Source organism: Rhinolophus hipposideros, assembly GCF_964194185.1.
Source record: "Rhinolophus hipposideros genome assembly, chromosome: 9".
Classification (NCBI taxonomy): Eukaryota; Metazoa; Chordata; class Mammalia; order Chiroptera; family Rhinolophidae; genus Rhinolophus; species Rhinolophus hipposideros.
The window spans coordinates 85,236,211-85,253,779 of record NC_138055.1 but is presented as its reverse complement, the minus strand read 5'-3'; the positions used below and the strand labels follow the sequence as shown (position 1 = coordinate 85,253,779).

General features: G+C 41.6%; 1 protein-coding gene across 3 annotated transcripts; it reads right to left on the bottom strand.

Annotated features, from left to right (window-relative positions):
* Nucleotides 1-353: 353 nt before the first annotated feature.
* Nucleotides 354-17,380, bottom strand: NUDT4 (nudix hydrolase 4). 3 transcript variants are annotated; one of them, XM_081061569.1, is made up of 5 exons: nucleotides 16,888-17,380; nucleotides 6,908-7,018; nucleotides 5,694-5,738; nucleotides 3,479-3,566; nucleotides 354-3,195 (listed from the first exon to the last, which is right to left on the bottom strand). In XM_081061569.1, exons 1-5 carry the CDS (start codon nucleotides 16,984-16,986, stop codon nucleotides 2,993-2,995), a joined length of 546 nt encoding a protein of 181 aa, XP_080917695.1. In that variant the 5' UTR covers nucleotides 16,987-17,380; the 3' UTR covers nucleotides 354-2,992. The 3 variants fall into 3 exon arrangements, with proteins under 3 accessions (XP_080917695.1, XP_080917696.1, XP_080917697.1); XM_081061570.1 differs by having other exon boundaries at nucleotides 3,479-3,563; XM_081061571.1 differs by having other exon boundaries at nucleotides 6,908-7,058; nucleotides 16,888-17,103.
* Nucleotides 17,381-17,569: the final 189 nt, after the last annotated feature.

Sequence of the window (17,569 nt, the reverse complement as noted above, 5' to 3'; positions counted from 1 at the left end):
TAGCGAGCATCTACAACACATGACAGCAAAACAGCATAAGTCAAGAGCTCTTGAAAATTATTAAAACGGCCCCATGAGGAAGGGAGAAGAGCAATCAGACAACCACAGTGGTACACCATTCAACTGCTGTCTAAGATGAGAAATACCCATTGAGAGAGTGATGGAAACACCTGCTGAGCAGTTGCTTTTAACCTGGCTAATTCCACTAGTAAGGACCATACATGGAAAGTGTGTACTATGTATATGTACTGCTACTGAGATAACAGAGCCATCAATGGGAGAAACGTAATGTTACTGTGGAATGCCAGGCAAGTTTTCATTTGGATGGTCTTATGTTTAAGGAAAAAAAAAGATACTTTATTTCCACTTTTATTCGATGTTTCCAAATATAAAAAAAGTCAAGATTCTTACACCAATTATCTCCAATGAGACCATGCAAAGCAATTCAAAGTGTATACAACAATCATCCCCCCCTCACTTTTGCTGCTTTATACAACTGTGATCAACAGAAAACTGAATGGCATGTGCCTGGTTGGAAAATTTCACCTGTTTACAAAAAACAAAGCCAACAAGGAACATACAGGATAGTTGCTACTTTGTGTCTACAAGTCAATTTACAAACTTAATTTTACTTAGGAGGCACGTGGGGCTGGAAATTTTATCCAACTACTGCACAGAAAGCACAACAGTCCAAACACTGTAAACTTTGGAGCGTTGAGATAGTAGACACTTTATCTGTAGTAGATTAAACTGTTGAGCCTGAAAATGTAGGCTTTTTCTCTTAACAGAAATTTCCTTAGGGCCTTTCCTCAATTTTGCTAGCCTGGGTTCCAGAAGAATATGAAGAAATCCTCCTTTGAAATGTAAAGTGTGACAACTGTGAAGTATCCTGTTGCATTGTACACATTTTTGCTAGTTGCACAGACAAAAGACAGCTGGTTTGCTAAATAGCACTGAAGAAAATCCTGACCCAGTGGCACTACTTTGTCCAAATGTTTCCGACCACAGAAAATTATACAACAATATTTATAGGCTCACTTTTAAGAGATGGCTGACATTAATACTGTACATATTTTACAGGTCAAATACATAGTCCACGAGTTTATAAAATAATCATGCATTAACTCTAAAAATTCATGTACAAGAAAGATCCCCCAAGTACTTTTGACAGCATTTCAGATGGACACAGTCTTATATACAAAAACAATCCAGTTCCTCTGCTGTGTGAAGTATGTAATTTAAAGAAACTTCAGACATTACTGAGAAAAAAAACTTAGTCCATTGAAGATTGATAGAAAGTGTCAATCTGTGGGTTTTAAAATGTTTTCTTTTTAAAAAAACCACCCAAAATACATAACCTCTGTACAAAGAAAAATAGAAAAATTCCGATGATCACGTTTGATCACACTACATAATTTAGAATGAAATGTCATTGGTTAAATTACTCATTCTTTTGACAGCATTAATTTGTGAATTAATGTTTATATTTAGTTCAGCTGCATTTATGGCACAAGATCTCACTTTTAAAACAGTGGCACCAATTTTCGTTAAGTGTAACAGCACTTATTTTTAGCAGCTCTTGTATTTTTAAAGGTTAATAATTTGTAGAATGTGTAACTATACTTGTTTACTACTTTATTACTCACCAGTTACAATTATTTACAAAAAGCTAATGTCTATATATAGAATGATCTTGCCCTTGTCCCCCACCCCGTATCTTATCCAAAGGTTTCTCCTACCACCTCATTTTTGACCTTTGGGGAAGTGCAGGAGTTTCAAGAAGGTACCTGTGTATTTTAGATAGGATTCTTGATTTGAATAAGTATAGACAAGTAAAAGACAAACTAATTCTTAGTTCAGGTATGTTCCAGTGCCCCCCAAATTAGCTGTATGATAAATAGTACCTATTGACAGTCTGTAAAAGGTGAAACAATCTAAGGTGCCTGAACAATCTAAGTCTGTAACAGCTGAGCAGCAAGGCAATTTTAATCATGATGCAGTCACCACTGACTGGCATTGGAGGTTAGACTCCAATCCCCTCTCTGGTTATTGGTAACCAGAATGGGTAACTAAAGAGGTGTCACTGAACTAAAAACAGAATACATTTTGAAAGCAATTCACATTGAGGAAAATACAGTTCTTAAGTATTCTGTGTAAAGGGAGATTATGGATAAAATTGGCACGTTTGCTCCATGTGTTTTGCTTACAATAATACACCTCCCTTAAAACTCGCCAACTACACAGTTAAAATTTTGTTAAAGGACAGTTGAGTTATAGGGGAATTGGCCATGTATGTAGCTAGTGACATGAATACCAGTTGTAAAAATTGAGACAAATGAGTTGATCAATTCCTGAAAATAGCAAATGAAGTCCTTTGTCAAAATGGTTATTGCACCATACAAAAAGAATCCAAATCTGGAGTTTACGAATTAAAATTGTGATCCGATGAAACAGGTTTTCAGATGGATGGATTTTTTTTCATTCTGAAATGTATTTTTATTAAAGTTCTATGTTTAATAATTATTTATAAAATTGTTTTAAGTTGTATGAATGGATTTTTTTAATACCAAGAATTGGTTTTGGAAATTTCCAGAAGGATTTGTTGAATACGTTAATGCTGTGAATGAGAAAACAATTTAGGGGTAAAATACACCCACAAGTAAGTTGACAAAAGAACCACAGACTGACGTTACATGGACAAAAAGCTGGGAAAAATGCTGTGAGAAAAATGACAACCAAAATAACACGGAGTAGGATGGGGCAGGAACACAGTTAAGGCATCTAAAAAAAAATCCACATGGCTTTGGCTTATAAAATATTTTACACTATTAAAAAAAAAGATTTGAAAGCATCTGAAAAATATGCAAATTGTTTGAAAATCCTGCATGGCAAATTCAGACACTTTGCAAACGTCATTCAGATGTTTGCCAAGGAAAAGAAGCCTCTCACTGTGAGACTGCACATGGTGGGAGAGGCCTTCCCCCCATGCTCTCTATCTTACACTAGACGGTAAGCCAGAGGTCTGTGCAGCAGTAACGAACAAGGTGCTAGTATCTGGGAGAGAAGGGACTGTGGCATTTCCATTGGATGGAGAACAACCCAGCTTTAGTTTTTCCAGATACTCTGCATGGACAGGCTTATGACACTGGAGAACTTTGATGGCATCTTCTACTTTGAACCACTCTCTCTTCCTTCCTAAGAAAATAGTAATGACATTGATCACTATAAAATAAAGTCAAAAGTAAGCCATACCCTGTTAACAGGGCCCCTCATTCTTCTCCCATAATGACTTTTTTTTTGGAATGGCTCAGACGAACAATATATTGAAGAAGAATTTTAAAATAATTCAAATATGGAGATATATGTATTGACCTTTCCTTCTCTAAAAGAAAGGTAACCAAAAATAAGATAAAAATGGGATACAAGTATGCAATATTTGAATTAAGAGAATTCAGATAGCAAAAGAAAAGGAACTTACCTATATTAACAGAATCTTCCCAATCTTCTAATATTTCCGTGACAGTAAGAACATAAACGTATGTTCTGTGCTTTCGATCTTGGTTCTGCTTGAATGTAAAAAGGAAAGCATTTTAATCTACAGGAGCCAGCCATGTACATATTTTTGAGGAAAAACTTCAGTGGTGGCATGCTGCTGATTAGCCAACACAGGCAAGTATACCTAATAACAGTTCTATAACCCAGTACAGAAGTGAGTTGATTATGTAAGACAAAACATTGAACATGGTGAGACTAACTCCCAATACTAAACATTTTAGAACTTTGATTTCTGCCCATCAGGCAGGTAATCTTCATAAAGAAAATCTTAACATTGGAATGGAATTTATATGAAAAGAACGGCATTCCTGTCATTAGCCCAGGTCCTGCTGTTCCCGGGGGGCTAACGCCCACAGCCTTTCACCGGGACGGAACAGTGCTTCCCTCAGGACCTCCGTATCTTCAGTGTGGTCTCCCAGCCCATTCAGAACGATCCTCTGAGCTTTCCGAGACGCACACAAGCACAGCCCGACTAACCCAGGCCAGGGCCTCTCACCCTTGGCATCATGCCATCACCCAGGATGGGTGGTTTTTTAAGAGACATCAATTCAGTTAGTTTGAGATGAGGTAGTTTGAAAGCTTCCAAATGAACTGCACACAGCCAAGGTTGAGAATACCTGGTTGATCCAATTCTGGAGCATTATTTTTAGTCCTATATATTCAAACTCAATTTTACCAATATTAAAACTGCCACCTAATCTTGTCTCGAGGTGCAACATTAAACAAGTTGGCCTGAAGATGAAGAGGGCTGCTCACCTTCATCTCAGCTCGTTAGCCTTGGGCCCTGTCGTCTCTACAACTAGAGATAATGGCCCTAATTTTTTCCACCACAAATAGCCCGAGGAATCCACTCATTCAAACTATGTCTGGTCTTTGGGAAGGAATAAGAATAGTAATAAATTTGAGGCCTCTCACATAAAACATTATTGTTCATTATTTTTAAGAATTCGTTGTCTAATCTCTATGCCTGGCAAACACTACCTTTATTATGTTATGTTTACAAATACATGGAAATCACAGGGTTGAATGAGTAGGACAATTCTAATTTTCAGAAAAGTGACAATGATTTAAATAGTAGTCTATGAAAATTCAATAGTAAAAACGTTTAATACTATTACCAGTATTATATAAGCTTTATTTGTACTGTGAAAAGTTTTCTTCAAAAATCCTGTCAGCATACTGACAAATGAGCTATTTGTACCATGGCTACTCTGAATTACAAAAAACTCTCAATATGTTTTTTAGTTTAACCAGGAGGTGGTGCTATTTAACTAGCTAAAGCAAGTGCTGAATTCTGGAAAAGTGTGAACAGTATCTTAACTTTACTCTCAACAATTGTGTCCTGGGAATCAATTCTACCAAGTTCTTTTAGGATTTTTTCCGAAATCCTGTAAAAAGGCTTAAAAATCAAATTTTTAAAAAGTGGAAAAGTGGAGCTTTTCTGGATGAGCTCCAGAAAAGTGGAGCTCATCCTTACAGATCATGGGAAAAAGTCACCATGTGTGGTATACCGTGGATGTAGGTTGAATCTTGGGTGAAAATCTCTTTCAGAATAGTGTGGGTCTCATGACTGCCCTCATTTCTCCCCACATTCCACCCACAGAATACCTACTCCTTCCAAATTCCCTCCCCACAAATTGCATTCTGCGTTCAGTACTAAGGGATTATACAGAAGAGAATTCAATGCTTTCAGCATCTGTTCTATGTATCTGAGCTTTGTACCCCCCCTCACACAGCCCTTAAGGATAGTCACTGTGTATACTGTCTAATGTTATGTGCTTAAGGTAAGGGTACATTTTCAGACAGTGTCCACCAGAAACCTAAGCCCTTATGTGATACTGAAGAGACTGTACCTCCTAAAGTCTATACCTAATAAGTATGCAGTGAATCAAGAGGTAAATCTTTCTACATCAACTCCACTGTATTGTCATAGAGAAGTAACTACCACGATAATAAAGCTGTATATAACTGATGGTATAGGAAGGTTAAGACATTTGTGCTTCCCTCCCTGCTTATCCTTAGACTTGCCTACAGTTTTAGGGCAATGTCTAGTTCAGGCTGCTGCCAGATTGTCTGGCTGGTTAGGAAGGAATCATGAATTCTCTTATCAGCAAGCCAAGGATTACTTTGTAACTCACCTCAAATATGCCCAGCAGTCTGCCTAATTTTCCTTTGACTCCAGCCTGTTGAAAAAAGATGAAATGTAAAAATCTTACCTTTTCGTAACAAAGTTGGTATGAAAATTACTTTCTGTCTCTTTCAATTTTTGAATCTAAACAATGGGCCCCTGCACCAAGCCTGCTTCTGTGACCTTTTTCAGGCTGTGCTAAGGTTCACGGCCTGTGGTTTGTTGCAACACGTGATTTCATTTGGCCCGGCATGCATCTTGTTGATCAGACTCATTGTCATTTATTTGACAAGAAATAGCAAGGACTGACCGAAAATGAGACTTTCTACAAATTTCAGGACTAACTTCCTGAATGAAATCACTTTTCTCTGTGAACTGATACTCTTCCCCTTTCTTAAAGGCCCACCTTTCTTTGTTCCCAGCCTCAGGAGGTCCAACTCGTTCTGTGCTACCCAGCTCCTGCAGAGGCCTCCTTATTTTACCTAATACTGTAAAGGAATGACTGGCACTTCAGTGCCCCCCATTAAAGGCCAGACTGTGACCTAACTGGTACATGCTGTCTTCTCTATCTGCAATGTGTTCTTCCCTCAGGAAGCTGCTCATCCTTCAAGACCCATCTCCATGAAACCTTTCTGACTACACATCAAAGCCCAGTGAGAGCTTTGCATTTGTTTCCCATTTCAGTAACTCTTTCTGGCACTTAATCCATACTGTTTTGCCTGGGAGTAAAAGCAAGTTGTATATTAAGTGCAAGAAAACAGCAAGATGAGTGCTTTTGTGCATGTATACGCACCCTATTTTACTGAACTTCCATACAAAACAAGTAAAATAAAAGCAATTTGCTTCTCATTCTCTTGACAAAGAATCACGGCACCTGATTAGTGTCTCTATGTTCTTGCTCAGTGTGATACCAACTTGCTCCGGGGTTATATACTGATCACTGACCAGACTTCTGTCTGTTAGGCAACTGTATATTACACAACTCGGGGGGGCTTCCATATTGACTTTAGCTGTTGTACAAGGTGTTTAGCAAAATGCCAGCAATAGTCACATGCTTAAAAATGGTGAACTAGGCAACAAAAAGGTACCCATGTGACCTGCTAGTCTTCTTGCCTTCTCCTCAGTGTACGTAGCAAAACCTTGTTTGTGAACCAGAAGACTATCCTATAAAATCCCAAAATACAGTCTGTGTGAAAAGAACAAAAAAACCAGTGTTCGCCTCACCTCTTCGTAAACCTCCCTCACGGCAGCACCACCAGGCTCCTCCTCGGGCTCCATTCCTCCTCCTGGGACGATCCATTGGTCTGGGTACCGACTGCTGCTCACCAACAGCACCTGCAAGACCCACCAGGACCATAAACTCCCAGAAGCAGCACTGTGCATATAAGCAGCATTCTTAAACCTGGGACACAACACTTACCAGGTTGTAAATCACATCTAGATTAACCCATTTTTATATTTCATTAAAATTATTAGAGGTAACACATACCACAGAAAAGCAATTGCTAGCCTTTGTAAACACTCTTTCTGAATTCAGAATTCAACAATAACATGATCTCATTACTAAATAATTCTTACCAATGAAATCATTTCAACTACCAGATTCAATGAGTAAAACTCTCTAATTGGGTATTAACAAAGGATAAAAGCAGAAACTTAGTTTAGTAGCTCCAGAGCTGTATGTACTGACATTTGTGGCCACATCCATTATTCTTTAGTTATAGAATCTTATTATTCTTCCAAATTTAAGGGTATGTGACCATAGTTGCCCTGTTCCTTCACCTATAAAATGTAAAAATACTTAGAAGATAACAGATGCTGTGCAAAATAGGAAAATTCACATATAGCTGATGCTGGGTACCTAATAGAGAATTCCTGTTTTATTTATACTTAAAATTAGATGGAAAGAAGTACCCATCATATTCCAAACCTGTATAAATGATCAAAAGCCACTCCGTTTGGATAATAAACAGCCATCATTTACAATCTAGGACAAGGTTGGCAAGCTATAGCTTACGGCCTGTTTTTGTACAGTCTGTGAGCTAAAAATGGTGTTTATATTTTTAAATAATGAAATTCAAATTTCAATGTCCATAAATAAAATTTAGTGAGAATCCAGTCACATTCATTTCTAACATACTGTCTCTGAATGTTTTTGTGCTACAACAGCAGAGTTGAGTAGTTCTGACAGGGACTGTATGGCCCGCAAAGCCTAAAACATCTGATCCTTTACAGGAAAAGTCTGCAGACCCCGGATTGAGAACAGCATTCAGTAAGCTTGAAATGTACAAACACTTTGAAAAACAAACGATATTATCACAGTACTATGTATCACAGAGTATACTGGAGGCTCAAAATTTCAGCATTACCTGAAACAATGATTACATATCCATCTTATTAAAAACATTTTGTGGGCTAGGCAAGGTTGAAATTCACCCAAGTTACCGGGCTGGCTCTGTGGCTTAGTGGTTGGAGCGCTGTGCTCCTAATGCCGAGGTCACGGGTTTGATTCCCACGTGGGCCAGTGAGCTGCGCCCTCTACAGCTAAGATTGTGAACAAGGCTCTTCCATGAGCAGATGGAGGTTGGTGTGGGCTGCTGTGTGCTGCCATGAATGGCCAGTGGCCAGTGTGAGTGGCCGGCAGCCGGTGAGAGCTGCTGTGAGCGACCGACTGCCTCAGCCAGGGGGGAGCGCAAGGCTCCTAATACCAGCATGGACCAGGGAGCTGTGTCCTACACAACTAGACTGAGAAACAACGGCTTGAACCGGAGTCCGGGCCGGTTGGAGCTTGCGTGCTCCTAATGCCAGTTCGATTCCCACATGGGCCAATGCCAAATGGCTAGGTTGGAGCGCGTCCTCAACCACAAGGTTGCCGGTTTCGACTCCCGCAAGAGATGGTGGGCTGCGCCCCCTACAACCAACAACGGCAATTGGACCTGGAGCTGAGCTGCGCCCTCCACAACTAAGGCTGAAAGGACAACAACTTGACTTGGAAAAAAAGTCCTGGAAGTACACACTGTTCCCAATAAAGTCCTGTTCCCCTTCCCCAAATTAAAAAAAAAAGTCTGATAAACCAATGACATTTATGAAAATAACAGATGTCTTACCCAACTTGAACAAAATGTCTGTAAAATTACTTTAGTATAGTAGTACTGCCTTCAAGTAAGCAGTTCTTATCAAATTAATCGATTTGGAGCAAAGTTTAATCCCTGCTGTGGGTCCATTTTTAGACACGCACACCAGTAGTTCTATCTGCCCAGCTCCCTCCTTACTGCCAAAACACCTGCTGGCCCTGAAGAGTTCGCAGACAGCACTGGACTCACCTACTTAAGTAAACTGCCAGGAACTCAACCTTCCCCCCAAACTCCGGAAAATATGGTAATGCCGGTCCAGGCACGTAACCTCCCGAATCTGAAAACAAAGCAGCACACCTGTGCCTGTGGACACGCCATCAGCGCAGAGTAGTGATCCATTAATGCTCAAGGGGTCTGAACATTGTTTCTCTCACTCTGGACCTGGTTAGGATTATGCTTTCCTCTAGCATTATTCCTTCAAGTAAATAACTGGCAGAGCAGTGAGTGGCAAATTGAGAAAAAAGCACTCAAAATTAACACAATGGTTGACAAAACCTTAGCTCAAATACTAATGGCTGACAGTAAGGGTATCACCAAATCCAAATATAGCAATTTTGGTAAAGTGAAATGTGAGGTCTTAAATTTAAGCTTTCTTAAGTATTAGCAAATAGGGCTTATGTATCAAAATCAGAATTGTAAAGAGGCAGAATACGCAAACCTGCCAAAAATTGGAAAACATAGGTTTGAACTTGAAGGTGTTTGTAACTACACAGAAGATCATAACCACGATGTGTTTCATTCCTTGCTGCACATAATGATGGGCTAATAAGCTACCTTTTAGTGCCCCGGTTTCATCATCTGTAACAAGTAACTAGCCTTATAGGATTAAGTGTTAATGAGGATGAAATATCTTAGATTCTGGCCAAAGCACTCACTGTTGGCTATCTCTAGCTCTTCTGCTTTCCCACCAATTGAGTTGAATCACCTTACCAAGAATTAGGCTTGTTCCCCAAATTTTGCCATTTGTACTTGTTTTATTAATTACTGGGAGTTAATGATGAAGTGAGGACAGAAAGGAACTATCCAAAAGACGCTGCAAAAACTTATTAGAGGTGGGTTACTAAAAACTGCTATTAAATTAACTGTGGATGAGGCTACTATAAAAGATTGGAAAAAATACAAAACTCCAAAGTCTGCAAAGGTCTCTAAGTTCAGAATCTACCTTAAACAAAGTGAAACTGCAAATTAGATTTCACCTTTGTATTTTATTCAAAAAGGAGGATTACCAAGGGTTTGTGGTTATTCAAACCATGCCATTCAAATTGCCATTAAGACTGGCAAATGAAGGTTAAGTTTTTATGTTAAAATAAAAATGTTAAGGCACAGAAGCATTACATCTTGCATCAAGGTGAAACTAAATGGTAACTAACCACTGGTGGTCCTGACTGCAGAGCTGGAGGCCTCTATCCTGGTCACCAGGCGTGGGTTAGGGACAATCTGGTTCTATTGCCTGGAGAAAATTCTTACTACAAAATTCTACGCTCTCTAAGCAACTTCCCTGATTATCTTCGTAATGGGACAGAATGGTGCAGGTGGCTAGCACCCAAAAAGTACATCTTCATTTAGTAAATAGGAAATTTCAAAACCATAGATATTCATAATGTTTGAGTCCTAAAAAAAATGAAACTCAGTGTCATGTATCTAGGTCAATGACTGTTATATTCCCATTTGTTCAAGATAAGAACTAAAGTACATAAGGTTAATAATGTTGAAAACCCCATTAGTATAGTCTGTGTCTGCTTTTCTGAATTAACACTTAAGCTTCCAATTTAAAACCAAATCTTTATAAGACACCATTAACATATGACTACACTTCTCTTCCAGAAGTCAGTGACATTGAACCCCTGCATGGTTCAACATCTCCCTTCATAAATTACTACTTAGAAAGCCTCAAGAAAACACATCTATATAAATTTTGGACAAATGATTTCAATGAAACCAAGAACTTATCGTGTGTTCACATTCCAAAATGATTAAATTTGATTAAACCATTAACTTGAAATGCATCGTTCCAAAAACGATCAATTTAAATGAGTCATTAATACATGTGGTACAGAAATAATCATAATCTAAATTACTCCCATTTCGCCGAAAATAAGATATAGCTGGACAATCAGCTCTAATACGTCTTTTGGAGCAAAAATTAATATAAGACCTGGTATATTATTATATTAATTATATTATATTATTATATTATATTTATTATATTATACTATATTTTGTATTATACCAGGCCTTATATCATAGTAAAATAAGACTAGGTCTTACATTAATTTTTGCTCCAAAAGACACATTAGAGCTGACTGTTATTTTCGGGGAAACAGGGTAGCTTAACAGATTTGATAATAAGCCTTTGATAATGGTACAGATTTGAAAACCAGTATGTTTCATTAAGTACTTGAATACTCATCTGGAGTTCAAATGAAGCCACATTTGTGTGGGGAGCAGAGGGCAGGGGGAGGGAGGGTGGTAATTAAGAAAGAGCAAGAACTGAGGGATACACTCCATAGACGAGAGTAGTACAGAACTATGGTGGGTCTGCCAGGGAAGAAGGAATGAATCTGCATAGCATAAGCAGAGATAAGGACAATGAAAGCCCCTCCAACACACTGGAAGAGTCTAAACCCACAGAACCACACCCCAGAGCACTGTTATTCACCCCCGCCCCAAGCTCTCTAAACATTTCTGTAACAGTCCCAATCTACTAGGACTCTAATATAGTATTAGCATGCTAACTAATGCTCTAAAATGGGATTATTGAAGTGAGCAAAGATAGGGGACTCAGTAAGAGGATACACCAACAGCTGACAGACCCATCCACGGGTCAGTCGTAGGTTTTAAATTCCTTTTCAAGTACCTTCCTGGGTATATTAAACTTTGTATATCCAAAAAGATGACGGTCTGTCACATCAGTGACCAGATGACAGAGATAAAAGTAGACATTCGATGTTCCAGATAAGTCAGGGCTGAGACCAAAGGAAGGATTTATGAAAAGGAGGCTAGCCAACCCACTAGGTTGCAGAAGGACACTGGAGTCACACTCGCAGCGCAAAGCCAAAGCTCAGAGTGGTGTGAAGCAAAGACGCTTCCTCCTTGCTCCAACCCGACCACATTCATATACGCACTCCTCCTCTTTCAGACTGTACCCCTCTTCCCGTGTATTGGGCAACAGTCAGAACAAAACACCATTTACCTGACATTCTTGAAAAGTTATTTCTCACACTTGTCTTTTTCTTAGAAACCTAATGTTTTAAACATTTGGAATAGAAGTATTTTTCATTTTAAGTAGTGGTAGTGGTCGACGTGGAAGCAGCCCCGCGGTACTGAGTGGAGGGTTGTCTGCGAATCGGAATGGTCTGTAGTCTAGATCTATACCCTACAATGCCCAACAAAACCTCCCCACTGGGACGTGTACGACGATGTATACTACCTGACGTCCTATGCATAAAGATTTGGTTTTAAATCGCAAACTTAAGTGTTAGTTCAGAAAAGCACATGTAAGAAATGCTGTTCAAGGTCTATGTAATTCAGTCACGGCTTCAGAAGCTCGAGGTACAGAGCTTGTTAGTCCCCTACACCAAAGGGCCCCAAGGCTGTTTCAGCTTTTACTCTTCTAACTGCTGTTCTTGGTCACTGCCTCTGGGAACAAGTAGCCACTACAGATTATCCCTCCTTCCCAGTAAAAACGTAGCTAACTCTCCAGAGAACCCCTCAAGTGATCCCTAAATCAAAGAATGAAGAGTTTTGTGAATTGTAGCTATTTAGAAGCTGTTTCAGGGTGGTTGTTCTTTCTTCCCTCATTATCATGAACCAGGACAACATGAATGGTTAAAACACCTCCACCACAGTTAAATGTCCTGTCAGCATATAGCCAAAATTAGGCCAGCAGCATATTAAAAACACCCACAATGCACACAGACATTTTAAAAGGTCATACTGTAACATACAATAATGGTTATTATATCCAACTAACCAGCCACCTACTGCTATTATTAAACAAATTAGTACTACTTTTTGGACTATAGAGTCACAGTGCTACAGGAGAATCAGAAATAACAGTTCGTTCTGCAAAAATGTGTTTAACCCAAATTAGATTATATGGGACTGGTAGATTGATGTATACCAATAATGGTCAATGGGGTTGATCGTGACATTTCACGATCCAGCATGCCAATGTTCTGAAGTGATGGGGTAAGCTTTTACAGAACTAGAGAAAGCCCTGGAGATATACCAAGACCGTAAGAAAAAAACAGATGCAAATTCTACAGAGGGAAGTGGCGGACTGAGTGGCCGAGGAAGCCCTTCTTTAGGTCTGGGCAATGTGCAGGCATGGTTGTAGGGGTTGGTGACATTCCCGTGTTAAGAAATTTCCCTGTGTTTAGAAAAGGCTATCTTTGAGTATTTATTTAATTTTAATGCAAGCGGCCTCAATTTGAAGCAAGGATCATCAAGGACTTAAAGCTCTGAGGAAGTGTGACCCCAGAGAGTATGTCTGAAAAAGGTGGACTGTCTGTTGATTGTAAGTGTAAAAATGCCAGTAGACATTGAATTGTACTGATATTTCTTATCAGGACTGTTTTTGTTTATTAGAGGTCCGGTTTTAGAGTCCCATGGGTTCTGAGACTCGGGTAGAGTCCTATCAAGTCTTAGTTTCAGTGCATCATTTTATTTTGTAGAACTCAGACGTTTCAGGGATATACCTTCGGCAGTTAGCAACAATCTGTAGAATGCAGCCCCTGGCTCAGGGAGCAAAAAGCTAATTAGAGCAGTAAGTCCAAATGGAAGGGCAGTGGTCAGTTCTTATGACTGTTTTATCAGGATCCCACCCAGAATCAAGTCATTTCTATTTCTCTTTAGCACGCTCGCCTATTTTGCTATCATTTGCAAACTTGAACTATCATTTGTTCTATGCTATCCTAAGCTGCATCCCAACCAGACCACACCAAGGATTTGCTCTGTTTGTGATGCTTGGTCCCTTCTTTCCCATTCACCGAAATCCAACTCCAAATGACTACACTGGATCTTAAACCTAGAGCATCTGATGACACTTTCACCTTACTTTATTTTATTTCCTTTTATATCAGTCATTTATCTAACCTCCTGCTATGGAATATGTTCCTTAGGAGCTGACACTTTTCATATTTGCATCCCTGTTAAAACTGTCAAATCTGCAAACATGCTCAATGGAATCCATTTCTGGTTCACTTTTGTGAATGCACGGCATAAACACAGTGTCCCAGCTACTCTATGGGACATGAACTTGTGGGCTTTCCTGGAAGCCCAACTGCCAAAACTAACGGTGGTTCCCCACAGAAATAACTAGCTGAGGAGAGGATTAAAAGAACATGAGATTTAGAAATATATATATATATATATATATATATATATATATATATATATATATATATAAAACCACCCCCCCAAAATAAGACTTGCTGTACAACCTTCTTGCCTACAACAACCTGTCTGAAAGTAAGGGCTGAGAACTCCTTCAGTGTAGGCACAGCCAGATCAGAGCACTGCATAGCTTTCGGGGGTCAAACAGCAATTACTATCTATTCTTTTCCAATTTAGACTATAAACATTTCATGCTAAAATATTAATAAAACATATATTTAAATCTCCCAACCAGGATCTAGGTATTCTTAAACCCAGTACGGGGAAATCTTACCTAAAAAGAGGCGGGTTTCCCGCTGGTTGGTATCCTATCCTTGGAGAGCTGGCAATGTAATTTCAACAGAATGGAACAAATTCATAGCAAAGCACCAAGATGTCCAGGAAAGCTAACAGGGTTCACTCTATAACTATTGTAAACTCAGAAGGTGCCCCAACTATACACAGCTACACCAGACATTAAACTTGGCTATGCATTTTAGAGAATTCAAAGCCTTCCCTCAGAGCATATTCTCTAACAAACGGATTCACTTAGTTTCTCAACCCAGAGATTATCAGATTTACAGTTTTATGTAACGGATTTATCTAATAAATTCTCTAAATCTTGCTCCTTACTTCATTTTATCTAATGGCATTAGTCTTTTGACTTAGCTGGGGGCTAATTTAGCATTTATTACAGCATAAACAGTTTCCAAGTACAAAAAGAACTCTTATCTGCTGAGGCAATTTCTGAAGTTCTCAGACTTTGCTTTACCATTCACACAATTTAGATCATTTCAACTTCCTCCCATTTCCCTCTGGGAACCTGGTTTTACAAAGACTGAATTCCAAGTTCAAGTTATGGCAAGACTTCAAAGTCACTCCTTGAAGAAAGGCTTCCAGGCTCAGCTCACAAAATCTCACTCATTCAGCAAACAGTGTGCACACAGTTGCTATGGCCTGGGCCCTGTGCCAAGAGCCCAGCATCAGGAGCAGGCACCGGATCCTGAATTCTGAGCTCTACCACTTCCTAATTATGTCGTTTGGGCAAAGTACTTATGCTCTGCAAGTCTCCTCACCTATAAACCAGCACTAAGAGGATTAAATGCAACAAACTGAAAGGTCTTCAGGCAGTGCCCTCCCACATGGTAAGCACTCAACTCAGAATGTGGTTACACAACGGTGAGCATATCAGACAAGATCCTTGACCTATCTTGATCACTTTGGGCAATTATATCCTTTGATATTCAAAAGCGTGCCTTGTCCTAATGAGCCCCTTCCCTCAAGGACCTTCTGATCTTTTTTTTTTTTAAATAGAATGCACTCACTGCTTGTAGATTTTGTTACTTTGTACAAGTTAGAAACCTTTCCTCTACTATAACACTTTCTAGCTCTCCTAAGTAGGCCCAGCTCATAGGCAGACCAACTTCCTCTGAACACTCCTTCAAAATTTAGGTTTAACATGTAAAACCTGCCAACTGAGCACTGAGCACCACTGAAAAGCTTGGTTTCTTTTCAAAACTAAAGACAGAGTTTGAAGTACACCATTTTGAAGCACTGTGATTTTTGTTAGCATACGAAGAACTGGGTGTAAACTATGTCACACTCACCTAACCACAGGGATAGCAATAAGAAGCCATGAGATTCCCATCTCCAGCCTGGTATCTTATTGGACACAGATGGTTATAGAAGAACTCAGAATGTTAATTTTTCCCTCTAATCATTTGAGGAGTGGCTTTGCTAAAAGATTTTCACTGGCGACCAACCATTGTTGCCCTAAGCAATTTTAAAACAGTGAGCCCTTTTTAAATCAAATACATGTAACTGAAATAAGTAAAAACTGCTCTCCAGGGAAACCTCCAGGATCTCACTATCAACCCAATGCAGATGGATAAATTTAGAAGAGTGACTGCTTCCTCTTAGAACAAGAAAGACTGCTCCACTCCAGATGTCAAGCCAAACACAGCAAAGTAAAGAAGCTTTGATAAACACGTCCAGAGCCAGAGATTACCGTCTGAAAATGGCAACTTTGCCCATCTCTAGTCCATCTTCTCCCTTCTGGCGTCATTCCACTCTCCACTAACCACATTTTTCTGCAGTCAGAAAACTTGAAAAGGAAGCCTTAAAGAAAACATCAGGTATAATTATGACAAGTGCTTGTAAGTTAAAGGATCCCCCTTAAAAGTGGAACTGACAGAACTGGACCGAACCGGCTTTCATCGTCAAGCACCGGGGCCGGTTGGTGTTCCACCAACCGACCTAGATTTAATCCGAACCCGCGAGCTGCTGTAACACGGCAGGAACACGTAACCGACGCAGCGGAGCCTGGGCTGCAGCACTCACGCCATTTCCACCCTCTCCATTAGCACTCAAGGTTGATCTGCTCTGACGCTCCAGTCGCGTGCTAAGATGGTGACGCGGCTACGCGCGCCCCGCGCGGCCGCGGGCCTCCCCGGGCCAGGAGGCGCACCGGCCTGCAGCCCCCACGACGGCCCCGCAGGAGCACGCTGGGCAGGGCGAGCCCCTTTGTCTCCTCTCTCACCCGAGAGAAAGACAGGAAGGCAGGAAGAGGGGAGGGGAGGCGGCGGAGGGGGAGGGGGCTGGTCCCTCGCGGCCCCAACCCCACGGCGGGGCCGGCGGGAGGGGAAAGGCCAGGGCTCGGGGCCCGCACACCCGGCCTGCGCGCCGGCCTCCTACCTCGTCCTCCTGCTCGCTCCGGAAGCACAGGCACGCCGCCCGCTTCTTGAAGCCCTCGCGGTCATAGGTCCGCGTCTGGTTGGGCTTGAACTTCATCATAGAGGCGGGCTCTTGCTGCCGCTGCTCCTCCGGCCGCCGCTGCGGTGGCCCGGCCGCCGCCACCCCGCCGGGGAATGGGGACGAGGGCGCGTCGGGCGCGAGGGCGCCGGCAGGCGAGGCGGCGGCCCGGGAAGGCGCAACGAGGCCGGCCGGTCAGTCCTGGAGCCGGCGGCCGCGCTGAGGCCGGGCAGGTCGCGAGCGCGGGTCAGTGGAGCCCGGGGACCAGGGGGGAAGCGCCGCCTTTGCCGGGGCGTCCGCCGCTCTCCATGGAGCCCGCCAGCCGCTCGTCTCCGCTCCCTCCGGCCGCCGCTGTCGCCGTCGCCGCCGGGGAAAGAACGACGCTCTAAGATCGCACCACGAAGCGACAGTTGCGGACACTCGCGCCGACTGAGCCGCAGCGCCGCCCCCTCCGCCCTTATTTAAACGGCCCGCGCACGCCCCGCCCCTCGCGCGCCGCCGTGCGCGCGCCACCGCGCCTGCGTGCCGGGACCGTGGCGGCGGCGGAGGGCAGGCGGGGGCGGGGCCTCGGCCGGCGGGCGGCCCGGGCTCCGTGGGTTCCGGGACTCGGGCTGCGCGGAGCGTG

Excerpts from the sequence above, each read along its gene's own strand:
- NUDT4 (XM_081061571.1), bottom strand. The coding sequence starts at position 16,952 with ATGACCGCGAGGGCTTCAAGAAGCGGGCGGCGTGCCTGTGCTTCCGGA. Across the intron at positions 5,739-6,907 it reads TGAGGGAGGTTTACGAAGAG|GCTGGAGTCAAAGGAAAATT; the intron begins GTGAGGCGAACA and ends TTTTTTCAACAG. Across the intron at positions 3,567-5,693 it reads GACTGCTGGGCATATTTGAG|CAGAACCAAGATCGAAAGCA; the intron begins GTGAGTTACAAA and ends TTTACATTCAAG.